Source organism: Plectropomus leopardus, chromosome 15 (genome assembly GCF_008729295.1).
Source record: "Plectropomus leopardus isolate mb chromosome 15, YSFRI_Pleo_2.0, whole genome shotgun sequence".
Taxonomy (NCBI): domain Eukaryota; kingdom Metazoa; phylum Chordata; class Actinopteri; order Perciformes; family Serranidae; genus Plectropomus; species Plectropomus leopardus.
This window is the reverse complement of record NC_056477.1, coordinates 17,708,667-17,725,374: the sequence shown is the minus strand read 5'-3', so window position 1 is coordinate 17,725,374 and position 16,708 is coordinate 17,708,667. Positions and strand designations below refer to the sequence as shown.

The following is a 16,708-nucleotide window of genomic DNA, read 5'->3' as shown; positions in this document are numbered from 1 at the left end:
ATCGTTTATAATACAGTAGGCATAAGAAAATATGTTACTTCTTGTAGCTGACGTAAAATCTATATGAACTGTGGCAACAAACCACAAAACACTCAATATTTACATGCAAAATTAACAAAAATCATAAATAGTTATAATATTAAAAAATATAAGAGTACAATTTATTATAATATATAGATGGTGGAGCCTTCTCATAATGTAAAGCCATCGTTATAAAAATATGATAGGATTAATGTTTTTCTATTTTAATTTCTCACAAAATCATCCTCCAGTCAACTACAAGGCGTCTGTGGACCAATAATAGATTGTACATGTCACACTACCCTCCTTTAGGGAGGTTAGGTTTTTGTTTTCTGGCAATCATTACTGTAGGTGTTCCCCATCTGTTGAAACAGGTGATATTTTTAAAACGTGTAAAAAAAAAAAAAAAAAAAAAAATCTCTCGCTGAATAATAAATTCACTTTCAGCTGTCGGCATCTGAAATTCATTGTTAGCTATTAGCTTGAGTGCTTATCAGTGGTGTAATGTAGTCAACGGTCCCCAGTGCACACTATTATAACGGTGCAAGAATGACACGCCATGAACTGAAAACAGTGCAAGTCACCAGTTATTACACTTAAACTAGCTACCATATAATCTTCTCATCATGTGATCGTATCAAGATGGCGCTGCGTAAGGGGCATCCTGTTACAGCAGCTCCCTCTCACTTTTGAGCTTTTTCCCTCTTTAAGTACTTTCCAGGTGTTTTCAATATTTTGTTTTTGTGTGTGTCTGTCCATTAAGTATCTCACAAGTGCAGTTATCTCCATGTGCAATTGGTGTACATATTCTCTTATATATATTTTTTTTCTAGACCATTTTTATTGGCGCATTGTAATTTTTATTTTATTTCATGTAATTGTTTTTGCACCTTGTTTTTTTAATCGTACTTGGCAGCTTGTTTTTTTATTATATAACATTTTAATATTTTTATACTTGTAATTATTTTTTTTTACTATTTAATTGTTCTTTCGCTGCTTATACTGTACCTCATAGCTGCTGTAACATTGTGAATTTCTACACTGTGGGACTAATAAAGGATTATCTTTTCTTATCTTATCAATTAGAAACTTGAAACATGATGATGCAAACACACAGGTTACCTAAAAATCATCATTGCACATATGACAGCTTATTCTCATACAGTGGGTTGTATGATGTCCTAAAAAAGCCTGTATACGTATGTACATGACACAAATACCAAAGAGAAAAAAATGAATTATTCATGTCACTGATTTTTTTTTTAAGTTCATAATAGCTTATAAGCATATAGTTTCTAACATGTTTTGTTACAGATACTGACCATTTTGCAAAACAAAGAAAAGATAACCGTGATGGACGTTGGTTTGCCTTTTCAGTGGTGCATATAGCAAATGGCACCATGACTGACATTAAATATATTGTGAGTTTTTCTCTGCAACCTGGCAATTTATTGGCAATCTGAATTATTGGCACGCATCTGTTTTCTGCTCAACATATTGTTGGAGGGCCCACTTTCTCCCCCCCTCACCCAACGGGACACAGTGCAACAGCGGCCTACAGTGTTTACACCCCTGGTGCTGACGAGGGAACATAAAGCTATGTACTACTTAACTCAACCGTATTTCAAAAGTTATATTTTGTGTTTTTACAGTGTGTTATGCAATGTATTAGCCATTACTATCAGTTGGAAATTCATTTGGCAAAGCTGCAGTGGCTACACCACCAGTCTATGAGGATAAAACCTGGAGGGATGATGTATCTTGTTACAGAGCGGCCCCTGTTGTACGCCTCATCCACAGGGGACGACTTGTGTGTTTTGCGCACCGCTCTCTGTGAAATCTACATTAGGTTTGTTGTCGTTTTATAGCCTGTCAAGATAAAGAAAGTTGGCCTTGGCGCTTTGCTCCAGTGACCTTACCATCACTTTCTTTAATCTCCTCAGAAAAAAAAGGATGAAACCTTGAGAACAGGGCTGATCTCCGTTAACAGGAGAAGAGTAGGTACATCTGTACCTGTCCTGTTTTGACATCTTAACAAATGATACACTCACAGCGGGTTTTTGGAAGCCTCCAAAATGTATGCTGAGATCACTATTTACTCTGCAAAAACTATGATTAAGCAGCATAGTCATTTTCATTATCGCTTAACTAGAATTTATCCTCTGCTGTTTAATGAGACAGCTTGATTAGCATCTCATAACCTTGGGGCATGAAATGGATTTTCAATGGCTGATACTGTCTGCTTGTCTGAGTCCAGTGCTGGGACTTCTCTGAATGTGTGTGTGTGTGTGTGTGTGTGTGTGTGTCTGTATGAGAATGTAAAATGATTTCTGCCCTTTTAATTAGAAGCTCTTTGATTTGGTTAGAAACAAAATGGACATAACCCGCTCTTGTCACATTTAAACACGCTTGTTTCTAGAGAATAACTTCAGTCAGGTATTTGCTTTAAGTAGCCAGTCTGCAGGTATACACAACACACAGCCAGCAACACATTAAATTGTATTTTGTCCTTGCAGATGCCACAATTTTGAGCTTATCAGTCTTGGGTTATTGTGACCTTTAAATAGTGCGGCAGCTGTGCTCTACCCAAAGAGGAATTCCATTTTTGTCCGCCCAGAGATGTCAGTGTCCCAAAGAAAGGCCTATCATGTGGAAAAGGTGTTTTGCTTAGATAAGTGCTGAATACAGTAGAGGCAGTACAGAGTGTGAATTAAAATTAAGCACGATAGCATCACGGCTCCACTCCGGGATTCCACTGAGTCAGTGTTTGTGTGATGACTTTGTCTGCCACAATGCTGCTCATGAGATATAATAACGATTAAAATCCCTCCCCATGTTAAAAAATGCCCCACATATAGAGTGGCCCAGCTCCATACCAAATAATCATTCTTATATGGTTTTAAGTTCATGGTGTGTCATTCTGGAAATGTGACAAAATCTATTTAAATGTCAGCATGCGGCATATTTTCGATTGATTTTTAAGTGTGCTGCTGATTGACACTATTGTGCCACAATGCAATTTTTAACACAATTGGAGGAGCTGCTCACAGCTGGAGAAAATTAAAGCAAATTGTAGCTCTTGGTGAGCCAGCTACAGGAAGACCTGGAGAAAATAAAAATAGGGAAGGAATAAATGTTCTGAAAAGCATTTTGCCTCCTCATTTAAGCTGCTCTAATTAATAACAATGGATCAAATGACTGCATGTAATGTTTTTCATTTGTAATGATGAACCACAGAGAGTTATTACCCTACTCTGCAGTGTTTTTACCTCATTGTTTTGGTTTTACGTCCCACAGCTGTACTTTTTTGGTTTACTCTCATGGCCCTCATCAACCTCATTTGTAGCTGCTATGTGCCCACCCCGCTCTTAGAAATTAAGTTTATATATTATTAAACTGTTTTTATAATAGCATTGTAGTGACAAATTAAGTTCCCAGACATTTCCAATAGAATAGGGCCTTTATTGTCATTGCACGAGAAGTACAATGAAAATAAAAGTGCTACATCTGAACACCGCAAATCTTTAAAAACAGACAAATCACATAACATAATGGATTTGTGTTAAATGTTAATAATGTATTGAAAGACTGCCTATTTTGTCAAAAAACAAATGAAATATGGTGTCGGTTTACACTTTAGTGATATGTTTAGGATCACCATTTTGTGACTTTCCAGGCACGTTTTATTAGCAGCTATTTCTCATCATTTTATTGAAAAATGGAATTTGCTCGGCATTGCGTCTCCCTCAAAAACGTATTTGCTGTTTGAAATACGTTGTTTATAAATGTTATTTCCAGGAGACTGGGCTGTATGTGCCTAGCACCAAAGAGGAGACACAGTTACAGACTAGCTGGTGAGCACAGTGAAGCAATTAGCAGCTAATGAGCCAGTTATCTCTCTTAGGGATTGGCGGAGACCAAACAAAAGCAAAAAAGAGTCAATATTTGAGTTATATCATCAGATAGTTGCAAACATCACTCCAAATTCATACAAATGTTGTTTAGTGTCTGCTAAGTTGGCCATAACAACCTTTTAATACGCTATGGTGGGGTTGGGCTAAATTATGGTTTAAATTGTGCAACAGTAGAAATGTATCTGCACCAGAATAAATTTGGCAAAACCATTTAAACCACAGAAGATTTTTGGAGTGGGCTATGTATGTAAATTTAGGGCTGGATTCTTGTGTAATCTCATTATTCTCAGGTGACGTTAACTCTTTATTGCATGATCTCATGAGTCCAGCCGCCTCTCAAGCTAACATGATTTGAGCAGACATGGAGGAGAGTGAAGTTGCATTTACAGAAACCTGTGACAGTTGAAATAATTGTTCTCAGGAACCTTAAAGGGTTTAAAAGCATTTTAATTAAGTCATAACTCAAGTGCTGTCTCATGTGTGGTAGTCTTTGTTTTGCTTGTATGGAAGTTCCAGGTAAAAAAAAAAAGAAAATAATGAATGTAATCAGGTTATCTATGGTTACTTTAAACCATTTCTTAATTTAATTCACTGAACAATTACTGTTTAATGATATATACTGTTAACATGATGTAAAATTGCATATACTGTGGCAGAAGATTTGGCCATATCACCCACCCCTATGTCAATGTTGCTGTTTTTTTTTTACAGCTTGTTTCTCTGCCCCAGATTTGCCATCCCTAAATCAACTAATGTTGCTTTAGATTTCCAAATGGTAGTTTTTTCATTAAAATTACAAAAAGTACATTAATTTCCTGTATATCAACTGCCAAACATGAAACTGAGTACAAACTGTATATCATCTATATTTCACAGTATTATATAAAGAGTGAAATTTAGGTGTGGTAATGTTGACTATATTCTTGTCTTTGGTTGCATTTTGAGCAGGATTTGAAAGACTCTGCCTCTCCATTTGTTATAAAAGCGGAAGGGTTTCAATTGAAAAATTGTTTGTTTGTCATTTAAAGGCCATTGCTTGTTAGAGATTCACAAAAGAAAAGATTGCATGAATTGATTTTTCTTTGCTCAAACAGGAAGGCTGTGAAGCTGCTGCTCTGACAGCAAAACACAGCTTGTCTGGAACAGTTTCATGGTCTTAAACAGCTTTTGTAGCGTCGCGTCACTTTGGCATTGCTGGCTGCTCGTCTGTATTGATCTTGGCTCAAGTTGTTTGTCACCTGTTAAAATATACAGGGATCATGATATTTGTTGTGTTTCTCTCTCTCTCAATCTGTGTGTGTGTGTGTCTGGGGGCCATCTGTGCGACAGTTCATATTAATGAGAACTGTTACATTTTTATCAGAACATTCTGCTCCTGTTAGTTGTGATGAAGATGCTGAAGCAGAAAGAAGAAGATCGAGGTCAATTTGCCACCTTGTGCAAATGAACATAATTATTATGATTTTAAAAAATAGTTTTATTCTGTCATTCTTCTCATTTTTCAGTGAAATGCCTTAAAAATTTGAATATTTTGTTTTATTAATGCTGTGACCAGAGACAACATCCTCATACCTTAATATCTGATAGCACTGACCCAGGTGAAGAGTAAATCTCCTCCCAACAAACAACCACTCATCTGCTTCCTTTAATGTCTGCGGAGCTGATAGAACACACTCCTCTGACATGCTCACAGCTCAGTCATCCATAGCTGTCATTAAAGCATAAACCTCTACCTGAGGCTTTAATCCTCCTATCAGACAGGACCTGGACTTCCCCAATAGCACAGCTCACTAACCTGGCAGTAAGTGCCTCAGGACATCTGCAAATCTTGCCTGGCCCCAGTGCACTGCATTAAAGGGCGGCCACCGTGCACATTTTCCAACTTAAAAGCCAGAAAGGTTTTTGTGATATTAACTCTGCAGCCCTTTGACAAGTTGCAAAATTTTCTATATTTTCACACCTTTCATGGAACTGACCTTATACTAATGCACTGAAACGCGGGCAAGCCTGGTGCATAAAATCATCCAGTAGTTACTTTGATTATTATAGTGCATTCTTTGTACTTCAGCTTTTCTCGTCTTATGACTTTTATTACTTGAAGCCTTACAGAATCATGGTCATAAGAGTGTAAAATATTTACAAGTATCATTATTTTGAATGGATGGAGAAATATTCTTGTGTGCAGCTCTGATGCCCAGCTGGGATGTTGGACTGTGTGTTCATGGAAATCCTGGGTCTAGTAGGGCAGAGCAGCGACGTGGCATGAAATAAAGATAAAATGCTACAGCCTGCAGCAGAAATAGTGTTTCTTTCATCAAATAAATAAATCCTCTTATAGACAACAGGGATTATATTGTTTTTCATAATGTATGATAAGCCACATGTGGTCAGACTTCACTCACCAGAGTCCATATGAATATTAACAACTTTATGCTCGGGGATTTTATGGTGCATTACAGGTACAAAACTGTTTCAAAAAGATTAGTTGGTGCTTCTTCTTTTTCTACCATTAAGCCTTTGAAGAGGGCTCATACCACATATAGTATCGAGCTTGGGAAAGGACCAACATTTTGTAAGTTGCATTATTTGTCAAAAGACAAATCTAGGCTCCGTGGGATCACCTGAGTGGGTATAAGTCTGGTTTCTTATTTGAGAATAACCACAATAAAAAAGTGTGAACTATAAAATAAGAGACTTGTACCAGAAACCTCAAACAATTTACCTCTATTCATTTTAACTAGATGTACCTTACAGTTTACATCCATGTCTGTCATGGTTACTTAAAACACATCTTCCCCTTGGGAGCACAGAAGATCAGCACAGTTTCAAGGAGGGCACCCAAGGTTCCTGAGTTATGGCCAAATACATGTTTGTGGGGTCACCATGACCTTGACCTTTGACCTTCGCCCACCAGCTTCTAATCAGTTCAGTAGTTCAGTACATTCTTGAGTCCAAGTGGACATTTGTGTCAAATTTGAAGAAATTCCCTCAAGGTGTTCTTGAGATTTCGCTTTCACAAGAATGCAAGGTCACCATGACCTTATCCTTTGACCACCAAAATCTAATCAGTTTATCCTTGAGTCCACTCGTACACTCTCAAATTTTAAGAAATTCCCTCAAGGTTTTCTTAAACTATTGCATTCACATGCACAGGGACCTTGACCTCTGACCTATGACCACCAAAATCTAATCAGTTCATCTTTAAGACTAAGTGAATATTTGTGTTAAATTTGAAGAAATTCCCTGAAGGTGCTTTTGAGATAATGTGTTCACATGAATGGGCCAGACAGACAGACAGAGTTGATCACTGGACTTTATGGCTGTAATCAACTAAAGAAAAACTTGGTAAGCTGAGATTCTACCTTCTGTCAACTCATCAGCTGGTTGATGGTGGTCCATGCTACCTGGTAGCGTTTAGTTGCAACCATAGCATTTCTCTTTTTTCCAATCACAGAACTCAACATGAACACTTGTCCAGGATAAGTTAACTCTGTGTTCAGGCAGGTCGAATGCCTAAAGGGAAAAATAAATGTGATCTTCAATGTAATACTATTTGAAAATTAACTGCACACTGTAACGCTTTTCCATCTGAGCTGTATGTGCAAGTCTGGCTCACCACAAAGCGCTGAACAGAACTGATGAGAAAAATCTGACATATTAGACACTATATTCTGCGGTTGACGTTGGCGGATGTGACATACAACATAATATTACTAATGTTAAATATTCCTGCAACGCTGCATGCAAGAGAGAGACTAACTAGTTTTAGCTCAGGAGCTAATGTTAGCCATCCTGCCACTCAAATAAGGGCCCTGGTGTGTTTGTATCCCTTTCAGAAGCTTTGTAATCCAGCCTTGAACTGCGGTGTCTTTTTGAAGACTTAGTAAAACAAATCCCAATTGATGAATCTTACACTGAATGTCTTATGTGATTATTTATCCGGCTTCCAATTAAAATTTAGAGTTGAAAAATATTTATGTTTTGGTAAAATGCTGCACTCATCACCCGTCCAATTACAGTGGAGAACAGGTGTGACAAACAGCAAAGACCAACTGTCACAGAGGACATCTACAAGTGCTTAACAACAACAACAACAACAACAACAACAACAACAACTGTTTTTCAGCTGGCACACGGCCTAATAAAAGTAACAACAGCGACTGTCTGACCAATGGCATTTTGGTCGGAGAAGAGAGTAACGATCAAAGAATCGACCGGCCAACCACAAGTTTACAGCCCTACTGAACTGATCTCATGAATGAAGCCAGACACCAGCGTAACCACATAAAAGCAGGAGAATACATATGGATTACATCCAACAAAGCAGAACTTACTTGGACTGTGTAAGAGGTGCACTCTGTTTCAAGTACTCAAAGAACTTCCTGTCTGCAGTGGCTTTGAGAGCTCAGTGTACCGCACCTGAAAAGAGAACTCCACCAATTTAGCATTGCACTCCTATAACACTGTGCCACAGTTGCCTCTCAGGAAAAAGGCTTTGGGTTTGAACCTGCTGGCTGGCTGGAGCCTTTTTGTGTGGAGTCTGCATTTTCTCCCTGTGGCTGCGTTGCGTTTCTCTGTGTGCTCTGGTTTTCTCCCACAGTCCAAAGATGCATGCAAATTAGGTTAATTGGCGACTCTGAATTGCCTGTAGGTGTGAGCGTGAAAGGGTTTGTGTACACACTGGCTGGTATTTTATAAGCAGTATTTCTGTATTTGGTTATGGGTTTTTTTTGTATCTAGTTGCTTTTGCTGCATTTGGTCTGTGTTTCATCACACTGCATACGTGTTGTCAAATTGGTGAATGTGTTTCTCAGTTTGCTTACATTTTGTCTATATGTCTGTTATCTTAAAGAAATACAAAAGATCATTTGTATATAAATTACTCACACCATTTAACATGGAATTCCTGAAGAAAAGAAGACCCAAAAGCGGAGAAAATTCTTGATGAATTGAAGTCACAAAAAAGTATAACAAAACATTGACTTAACTTGACAAACAAACTCTCACGCAACTCGTTTAATCCAGTGTAATTTATGCAGTCGTATGTCCAATATTTCCCAAACACGGGACACATGATTAAAACTTAAAAAGTAAAAAACTCTTCTGCATAAACAATCTCATGCATGAGTGGCGCGCCTGATGCGTACAATTGATAATGCATGAAAACTGCACATATTTTTGAAGTACTGAGCATACAACTCTATAAATGAGACTTGGATTAAACTGCATTAGTTTTGTGAGAGTTTGTAAAAGATGTTTTGATGTAATGTTGCTGTTGTTAAACATGGACCCCTTTTACTTTAATTCATCAAGAATTTTCTCCATTTTTTGGTTCTTTGTTCACTGTGGAGGCATGAATGAATTCAATGTAACACAGGCTGAATAATCGATATGCCAATAATCACTTTGTTGGTGAAGTATTCCTTTTAGATGCAGTGCATTGAGTTCTCAAGGCCACCATACCTGTCAGTTTTTATGGGGGATTTTGAAAAAAAAAGCGCTGTAATCTTGATGAAAAAGCTCAGGCCTCAGTCACTGAGGCTCAGCTGCATTAGTTTACAGGTTTACACATTCACATTAGTGTGACGTGACTCAACCTTCACCTCCTGATTTAAACCCTGTGGACTTTTACGCACAGATCTTTATAAAAAATGACTTTTCAGAGAAATTACACTTTATGAAGTACAAATAAGTCGATCGCTGCACCCATTTGATCACTATTTCCTCAACGTCTGAAGCATTTTTGTGCGCAATTGTTGTATTCTTGACACCCTTCTGTCTTATATCTGCATAGTTATCAGTGTTGAGACTGCAGGGGGCACATTGCATCATTTCAAACCTCATTTAACACCAAACTGTGCCCCTTTCTAAAGCCCAAATTGCTCGCCATGGAGCTGCAGAGTGGCTCCAGACATTCATTAGCTTAATGAAAACAGGCCACACTTCTTCTACCGCCCAGCGAGCGCGTTCTCGACTTAGCCGCAACGACCATCTGCTCTCAAGCTCCCTGCCAGCTATAGGATAGTCCTGTCAAAGCAGCCCCTGTGAAGAAAGGCATCCACAGAGGTGCCTTAATCATTCAGATCAGAGGACAGGCAAGGACAGTAGGGATGCTTTTTTTTTTTATTATTAAGATGGTCTCTGCATCCCCTGGCGCCTCCCTAACCTGAGATGTAGCATTCACTCGTGATGTTAATGATGTTCATGAAAAAGGCTGAGTGTGCAGTTGTCGGAGTTGAGTTGCAGCAGCCACACAGCTGGCACTGAAGTTATTATCCGCTCAGCCACTGTGGGAGAAGCTGCTTTGTGAAAAGGTTAATATCATTTTAGGGTTGGCCAGAGTATGTTGTGGTGGGCGGCTGACCACCTGTTCAGCTCTGGAGGTGGTCTCTTATCATCTCATCCAGGAGCAAGCATTTGAAGGTCGAACCATTTATTACAATTAAAAAAAGTAGTGTGTGGGATAATATAAGCTGCCTTTATGAGCTTGTTTTAAGTTGTGGAAGATTTTCTCATTTTCTAATTGATCTTTGGCTCTCATTTTCTCCAAAAACGACCCATTTGAGTTGCGAGCTTCACCTCTCAGATTAATCATCGCTAATCTCAGCAGTGTTGCGCCTTCAAAAACCCAGAGCTACTTTTCTCAATATGAACACTAGCTGGTGCACAGCGAGAGGGAAATGATAGTCAGAGCCCCGAGGCCTGAATCTGATAGTTTGTCATCTGGATAGTATTACTTAATTTCCCACTGGGAAGAAACTCATTATTTTTGACTTTATCTCAGCACTGACCTCTGAAACAGTCTCAGGAACGTTATTGGTTTGAGCCCATGCTCCCTTTTCCTTTTTTTTTCGCCTCTGCACGACATGGATGACCCTAAACGCCAATAAGATACACGACTAGCAAGGACACAGTTCAAGCAAATGGATGGATGCATGCGTTATATCGGACTGCAGCTGAGAGTCCTGCTCACCTCTAATGTGCTACATACAGAGCACGTTTCTATTGATTTATCACAGGCTACATTACAGCTTTTTCTCACATGATGAATGGTGAATGGAATGTGAGATTATATTGATAATAGATGAATAATGGCCAGCCGACATCTTTTATGGTTAACCTTTTCTTCAAGTGGATCAAATTCTTTTAACATTCAACGCATAAAGACTGAAACATTTCTCTTCACGTATCAGTCAGCATTTTCATTTTTTATCCTCTTACATATGTTAGAGACATTGATAAGGAGTCTGATTGCTTTTTTTCTCATGTGTCACAGTTTAATTTTGTCGGGAAGCTGCTGGGACCACGGGGAAATTCTATGAAACGATTACAAGAGGAGACAGGCGTGAAGATGTCCATCCTCGGCAAAGGGTCCATGAGGGATAAAGGCAAGGTAAGATATCGATTTGTGTTGAAATATGGTTGTCGGCCTGGTCCAAGATATGGATCAAATGGAAATATTTACAGAAACGGAGTGCTTGAAATTCCACCAAAGCACAGAAGAATATTCTAACCAACAACTGAGCATTAACTGAGATGAATAACACCCAGAGCAGAATTAATAGCTTTCAGCTGACAAGCATATGTAGGAGAAAATGGGGATGTTTTCCTGTGTGTTGTTTCATAGCATATTCTGTAATAGTCAATTATAAATGCCAAGTAATGAATCTCTTTGCCAAAGTCATTTATCCTGCTGACTTGTGGTCCCCTGGAGCCAAACTTATCCGAGCGTGTACAAAGACAGTCTGCTTTCACGCTCTTAACAGGTCTCAGTGTGATGCTATAGAGTTACATTGCTATTATTACTGTAGCCTCTGATTCTGACATCTAGACATGACAAAAGGCTTGCAGTGTTACCACCTCTGGAAACTGGAGCTGCATTTCAATACGTCAGAATATATTTAGGGTAAAATACTGCAGAGGCCTTTACAACTAATTTTAAAGCCTCTATAGTCAATATTTTCAAGATAAAGATGTATCAAAATGGCAATGTGAAAGAATTCCCTAGGATAATCACGTGGATCTGCAGCACTCTTCAGCTTTACAGAGCTTCATAGCGGATTTCAGCTTCTTCTAGGGGCAGACTGGCAACAAAAAGCAGCCCAGGAATTTGCTGTCAAGGGGCCCTAATTTGATACACCAAATACAAATTGACATAACATGTTTGTCTATCAAAAGCGCCTGGCTGCCAGCAGGGAGCCAATATAGTCACTCAAATCTCTGCGGTAAAATTACTCGACACTACAACTGTGATGCACCCATATACTGACAATCATGGTGCACAGACTGAGCTGACAGAGAGAGCAAGCAATGGACTTGGTGAAGTTAGTACAAGGAAACATGTGACTATGTCCGTTTTTCAAGACAAATTGTTAAGTGTATGTAATGCCAAGGTTGGGGAAAAAAAGTAGACTGGTGTGTGCACCTCACAAGACAAGCCCAGTGGGGAAATCTCACTGGGCTTGTTTATCAAGAAGTCTTACCTTACTGTTTATTCACTCTCACCCCATAGCATCCTTTTCAGCCGCAGCAGCTGTTCACAATGAAAAAGCTTGAAAAACAAACTGTACACTACCTGCTCAACACCAAACAGCAGACAAACACAGTTAGCTACTCGCCGGTGAACACAGTGGAGCACTGTGCAGCTAAAGGGACAGATTTTTCCCTCAGGAGTTGGCACAGAGCTAGAAGAGGTTCATTACTGGCATTACATTCGCCTAATGGATAGAAAGACAACCGCAAATAAATGTTGCTGTTGATATGTCACTGTTGTGTTCATATCTTGTTTTGGCTTAAGTTGCCCATTAATTGTAAAAGCTACACAATTGGAGTTGTATGTGCAATTCAGATATCCAAGCTTTGACACTTTGTAAAACAAAATATAACACAGTAAGAAACACCATTTTATTCATAAATAAGTGAGACATTCTTGGCCTCAGAAACATCAGATGACAAACAACAATTTTGAGGTCCATCACATGACCTTCCTCAGCAGAAGAAGAAGTTTTCATGGACGTATATAGGAGGTGCAGTAGGCTAATAAAGTATATGTACAGTAATAAAGTACAGCAGTTTATTACTGTAATTGCTATATACTGTTGGTATAAATCTTTTCCAGCATCCAATCATTGGGGCCTGTAAAATGTGCAATTTTGAACCATATAATCGTATGGATGACTAAGCTTTTCTGTAAGTCAGCGTAATAAAGCCTCAAATTCATCAACAACTGTATGGCTTTGTAATTAAAAATTACCAGTAATACTTTTTTGCATGGATTTCCATTCAGGCTTAATTGTGAGGCTCAAAGTCTTTGCTCTGACGAAGACTAAAGGCACTGAGACGTTTCTTTACCATCACATTTCTGAATGTGCCTTGGCCGGAGCAAGAGTTCATTTAAAATTTTGGCTTCCTGCCACTAAGTCCATTCAGTTCACTCATGTGCTGCATTCACTTGTCTGCGGTGTGTAAAACTAAAGAGGTGCTAAAATATACGCAAAATAATAGTGTATTTACATGCATGCACTGCTTCTGTTAGGATACTGCACTGCACACTACAGCATGACTTTTTATTGTTTAATAAATCAATTTCTAAGTGTCACTACCACTATCATCATGTCTGTTTCACTTGCAGTTTTAGTCTGAGGGTGATTCATGGTGCTGTGTGCAGCAAAAAGAAAAATAACAGACCTCTAACTTTTGTTTCTTACCAAGGGCTGGCTATATAACGATCTGATTTAGTTAGCTGTTTTCTGTGTGCTGTATTGATTTTGTGTACAGTCTGGGCAAATCTGAAGGACTCTGTGATGAGACTGACACCTAAAGGTCATGACTGAAAGGCAGCCTGCCACTCGAGGCAGCTTGGCTGTACCAGTGTGATACAGACATTGCAAAAGTCCCATTACAAGCAAAAGTTGTCATCACACATCTCTGCCATCTCATCCAGTTCATCAGCAGGGTGCATCTGTCTTGCCGCAGGGTAAAATCTCAGGTTTGGAAATTTTGCATCAGAGCAGCACACCCACACATATTAGACCATATGCTCAATATAACACCTTGTGCACAGATATTAGCCTGGTTAACATGGTGCTGAGTCATAGAGGTAACACAGAGTCCTCAATCCACCTCTCTGACTCAAGACTGTGTACCAAAGCTAACACTGCAAGGTTAGAGAGAATTTTATGTCTGAGTTCTTGAGGTCCTTACGACAGTGCAAACATTATATTGATTAAACACATACATACTGCAGCCATGGTAACTTAAGTATAGATTACTTTACAACACGTCAAAGCTGCACACCTTTTTGGGGGGAATAGAAAACTGAAGATCCAATAGATGTCAATGCAATCTGACGTATGGTTAGGTTATAATTCTGACACTTTGTATGTATTTATTTCTTGTTTGAAAAAACATTTGTTTTATGGACACAACATGAGCATTCCTGATAAATTAACAAATGAAGGTTGATCATGGTGATGTCCCTTCAGTCTTCATCTATCCAAGTGGGTCAAAGACTCAACACAGTGGCCAGATATCATTTATCTGGACATCTATTTAATTAATAAATTGTTAGACCAAGTGTTGTCTGTAAATAAGAATTAATAGATATCAATAGCCAGTTATTTGATCTAGGCTGGGCAAACCCTTCTCATTCCCAGGTCCTCATTTACCAATGCTTTTGCCTCCCTAATGTCTCAAATCGACACACAAGTCATCTTTTAGCATCAGTAAATGACGCACAAAGGTTTTCAGGCTGAAACACATTGTAACACAAGATAAACACTGTCAAACATTGTGGTTAGCTTTGAGCTACAAAACTGCTTGGTTAGGTTTTGAAAAAACATTTTTTTTTAAAAGTTAGAATATGTATGCAACATTACATAAATATATCATATACCTAAGCAAGTAACGTAATGCCTATGTTAAAATAACAGACTTTTGCTTTAACACAGGACACAAACAGCAGTCTCCTGGGTGAAAGTCTGTGTTTGTTTGACCCATCCATGCAGACTTTCTTGCTCTTGATACTATGTCAGTTGCTCTCAGGGTCAAATATTTCCGCGGATGGGTTTACATTGAAGTTAGTTGAGCCTAGTGCGTCTCATAGAGATGCTAAAGTGTGCCAGTATTACACACACACAGGAGACTGACGAAGCACTGATGATCTGGAAAGAAGAGCGTGTGACGGTTTGATGCTGCTATACTGATGACTATAATGCAGCAGCCTCCTACACCAGCTAGCTATCAGTCAGTAGCAACTGCCACCAGCATCATTTCGCAATTCACCCTCTGAGGGCCAGTATGAGCCAGTTAACCCGCCACACAACAGCTTTTGGCGCTTGCCCATCTCTCGTCTGATGTGACAGCACGTTTTTTCCCCAAAAAAGTGGGCGATGCCCATCTGGTCTATAGGTCTGTGCGGTCAACCCCTGCTTTAAAACTCTCCCAAACATTTCAGTAACAAACTTATTGAAACAACTCTCAGACATGATCATCTGCCCATATGGAGGTTTTGATCTGATCCATAATGACTTGACATAACGGCTCTCTGGCAGTGACTGTGAGGCCCACTGAAATTTTAGAAGGGATTTTTTTAACTAAAGCTGATTTTTTCCTGGAGGGTGGAGAACGGCCCTGTGATAAAAGGACAGAAGTTTGACTCCCCAGACTGGTGGGGTGAGTGGCACTTGCCCTTGTCTTAATGGCCCCCATCAAAGTGTCCTCGAGCGAAGCACTCAACGCCCAACTATGCAGTGCACGATAAATGAACATTGGTTTAAAGAATATACATTTTGGCATTATTTTATAATCAACACATTGTTTGGTATGTAGCAGCTGCATTTGCAATATAATTAGACAGAACATCTCCACTGCAGGTCTGACATCACCTTCAATTATGTGTTCAGTGTAGAATTGATTTTACAATGTAACTAGTTCATTTTAAAACACAGTTAGGACTTGCCCCAAGCTATATTACAAATCTTTTAAGCCTTTAAAGCCAGTGTGAAGCCTCAGGCGGTGGCCCCTCAGGGCCTGGGTTAAGACTGAAAGGTGATTGGGCTTTTCTTGTCATCAGACTTTGGAACAGTTTGCATGAGTAGCTTAAATCGACATCTTTTGTTTACTTCAGTGGCTTTTTGTAGACTCACTTTAACTCAATGCCCCCCATCCAAACTCAACATTCACCTCTTTGCATTTCTATTTTCTTTTTCTATGTTTTTACCGTTTATCCTGTGGTGCTCCTGCTTTAAGTCTGCAGAGGCGATCACCACACAGTTATGTAAGGATGAGCTGAACACACTGAAGAGCTGCAGTAACACATTAATCAGGTTAATGCGAGACATTTAGCCAGTCAGAAAGACATATTTGAATAAGAAATTCTGTTTTGTTTCAATGTTGCAATTTTATTAAATATTTTTGATTTGTTTTGTTTAGGACCATTCTTGGTGATAGCTATAGGATTTCTAATCAGAAAAAGACAATCTGGAAACCCTGCCAAACCTTTTCTCAATGCTCATGTTCCTCAGATTTTGGGAGAGTAATCTTATAATCAGTGTAGAAAGAGAAATTGAACTGCACCGTCTGTTTGTCAGGGTGACACCTGCATCACTTCCCTCTCCACTCTCTTATGTCTCCCACACAGACAGAAGGATCTCTGTGTGTGTCTGCTGTTTTATTTATCAAACCTGTCATGTCTTACCTGTCCACCAGGTGTCCACAGTGTGGCTTCCTCCCCAGCCCACCTGTCCCTCATCTGCCAGTCTGTCTGTTGCCAC

At 39.1% G+C, this 16,708-nt stretch overlaps 1 protein-coding gene across 1 annotated transcript in view; it reads left to right on the top strand.

The window, feature by feature from the left end:
- The window catches only part of khdrbs2 (KH domain containing, RNA binding, signal transduction associated 2), a 72,683-nt gene that overhangs the window by 20,470 nt on the left and 35,505 nt on the right, over positions 1-16,708 (top strand). The window contains exon 3 of the mRNA XM_042501538.1: positions 11,212-11,328. Within this exon, the coding sequence (XP_042357472.1) occupies positions 11,212-11,328 (117 nt within the window). The remainder of the gene's footprint in view (positions 1-11,211; positions 11,329-16,708) is intronic.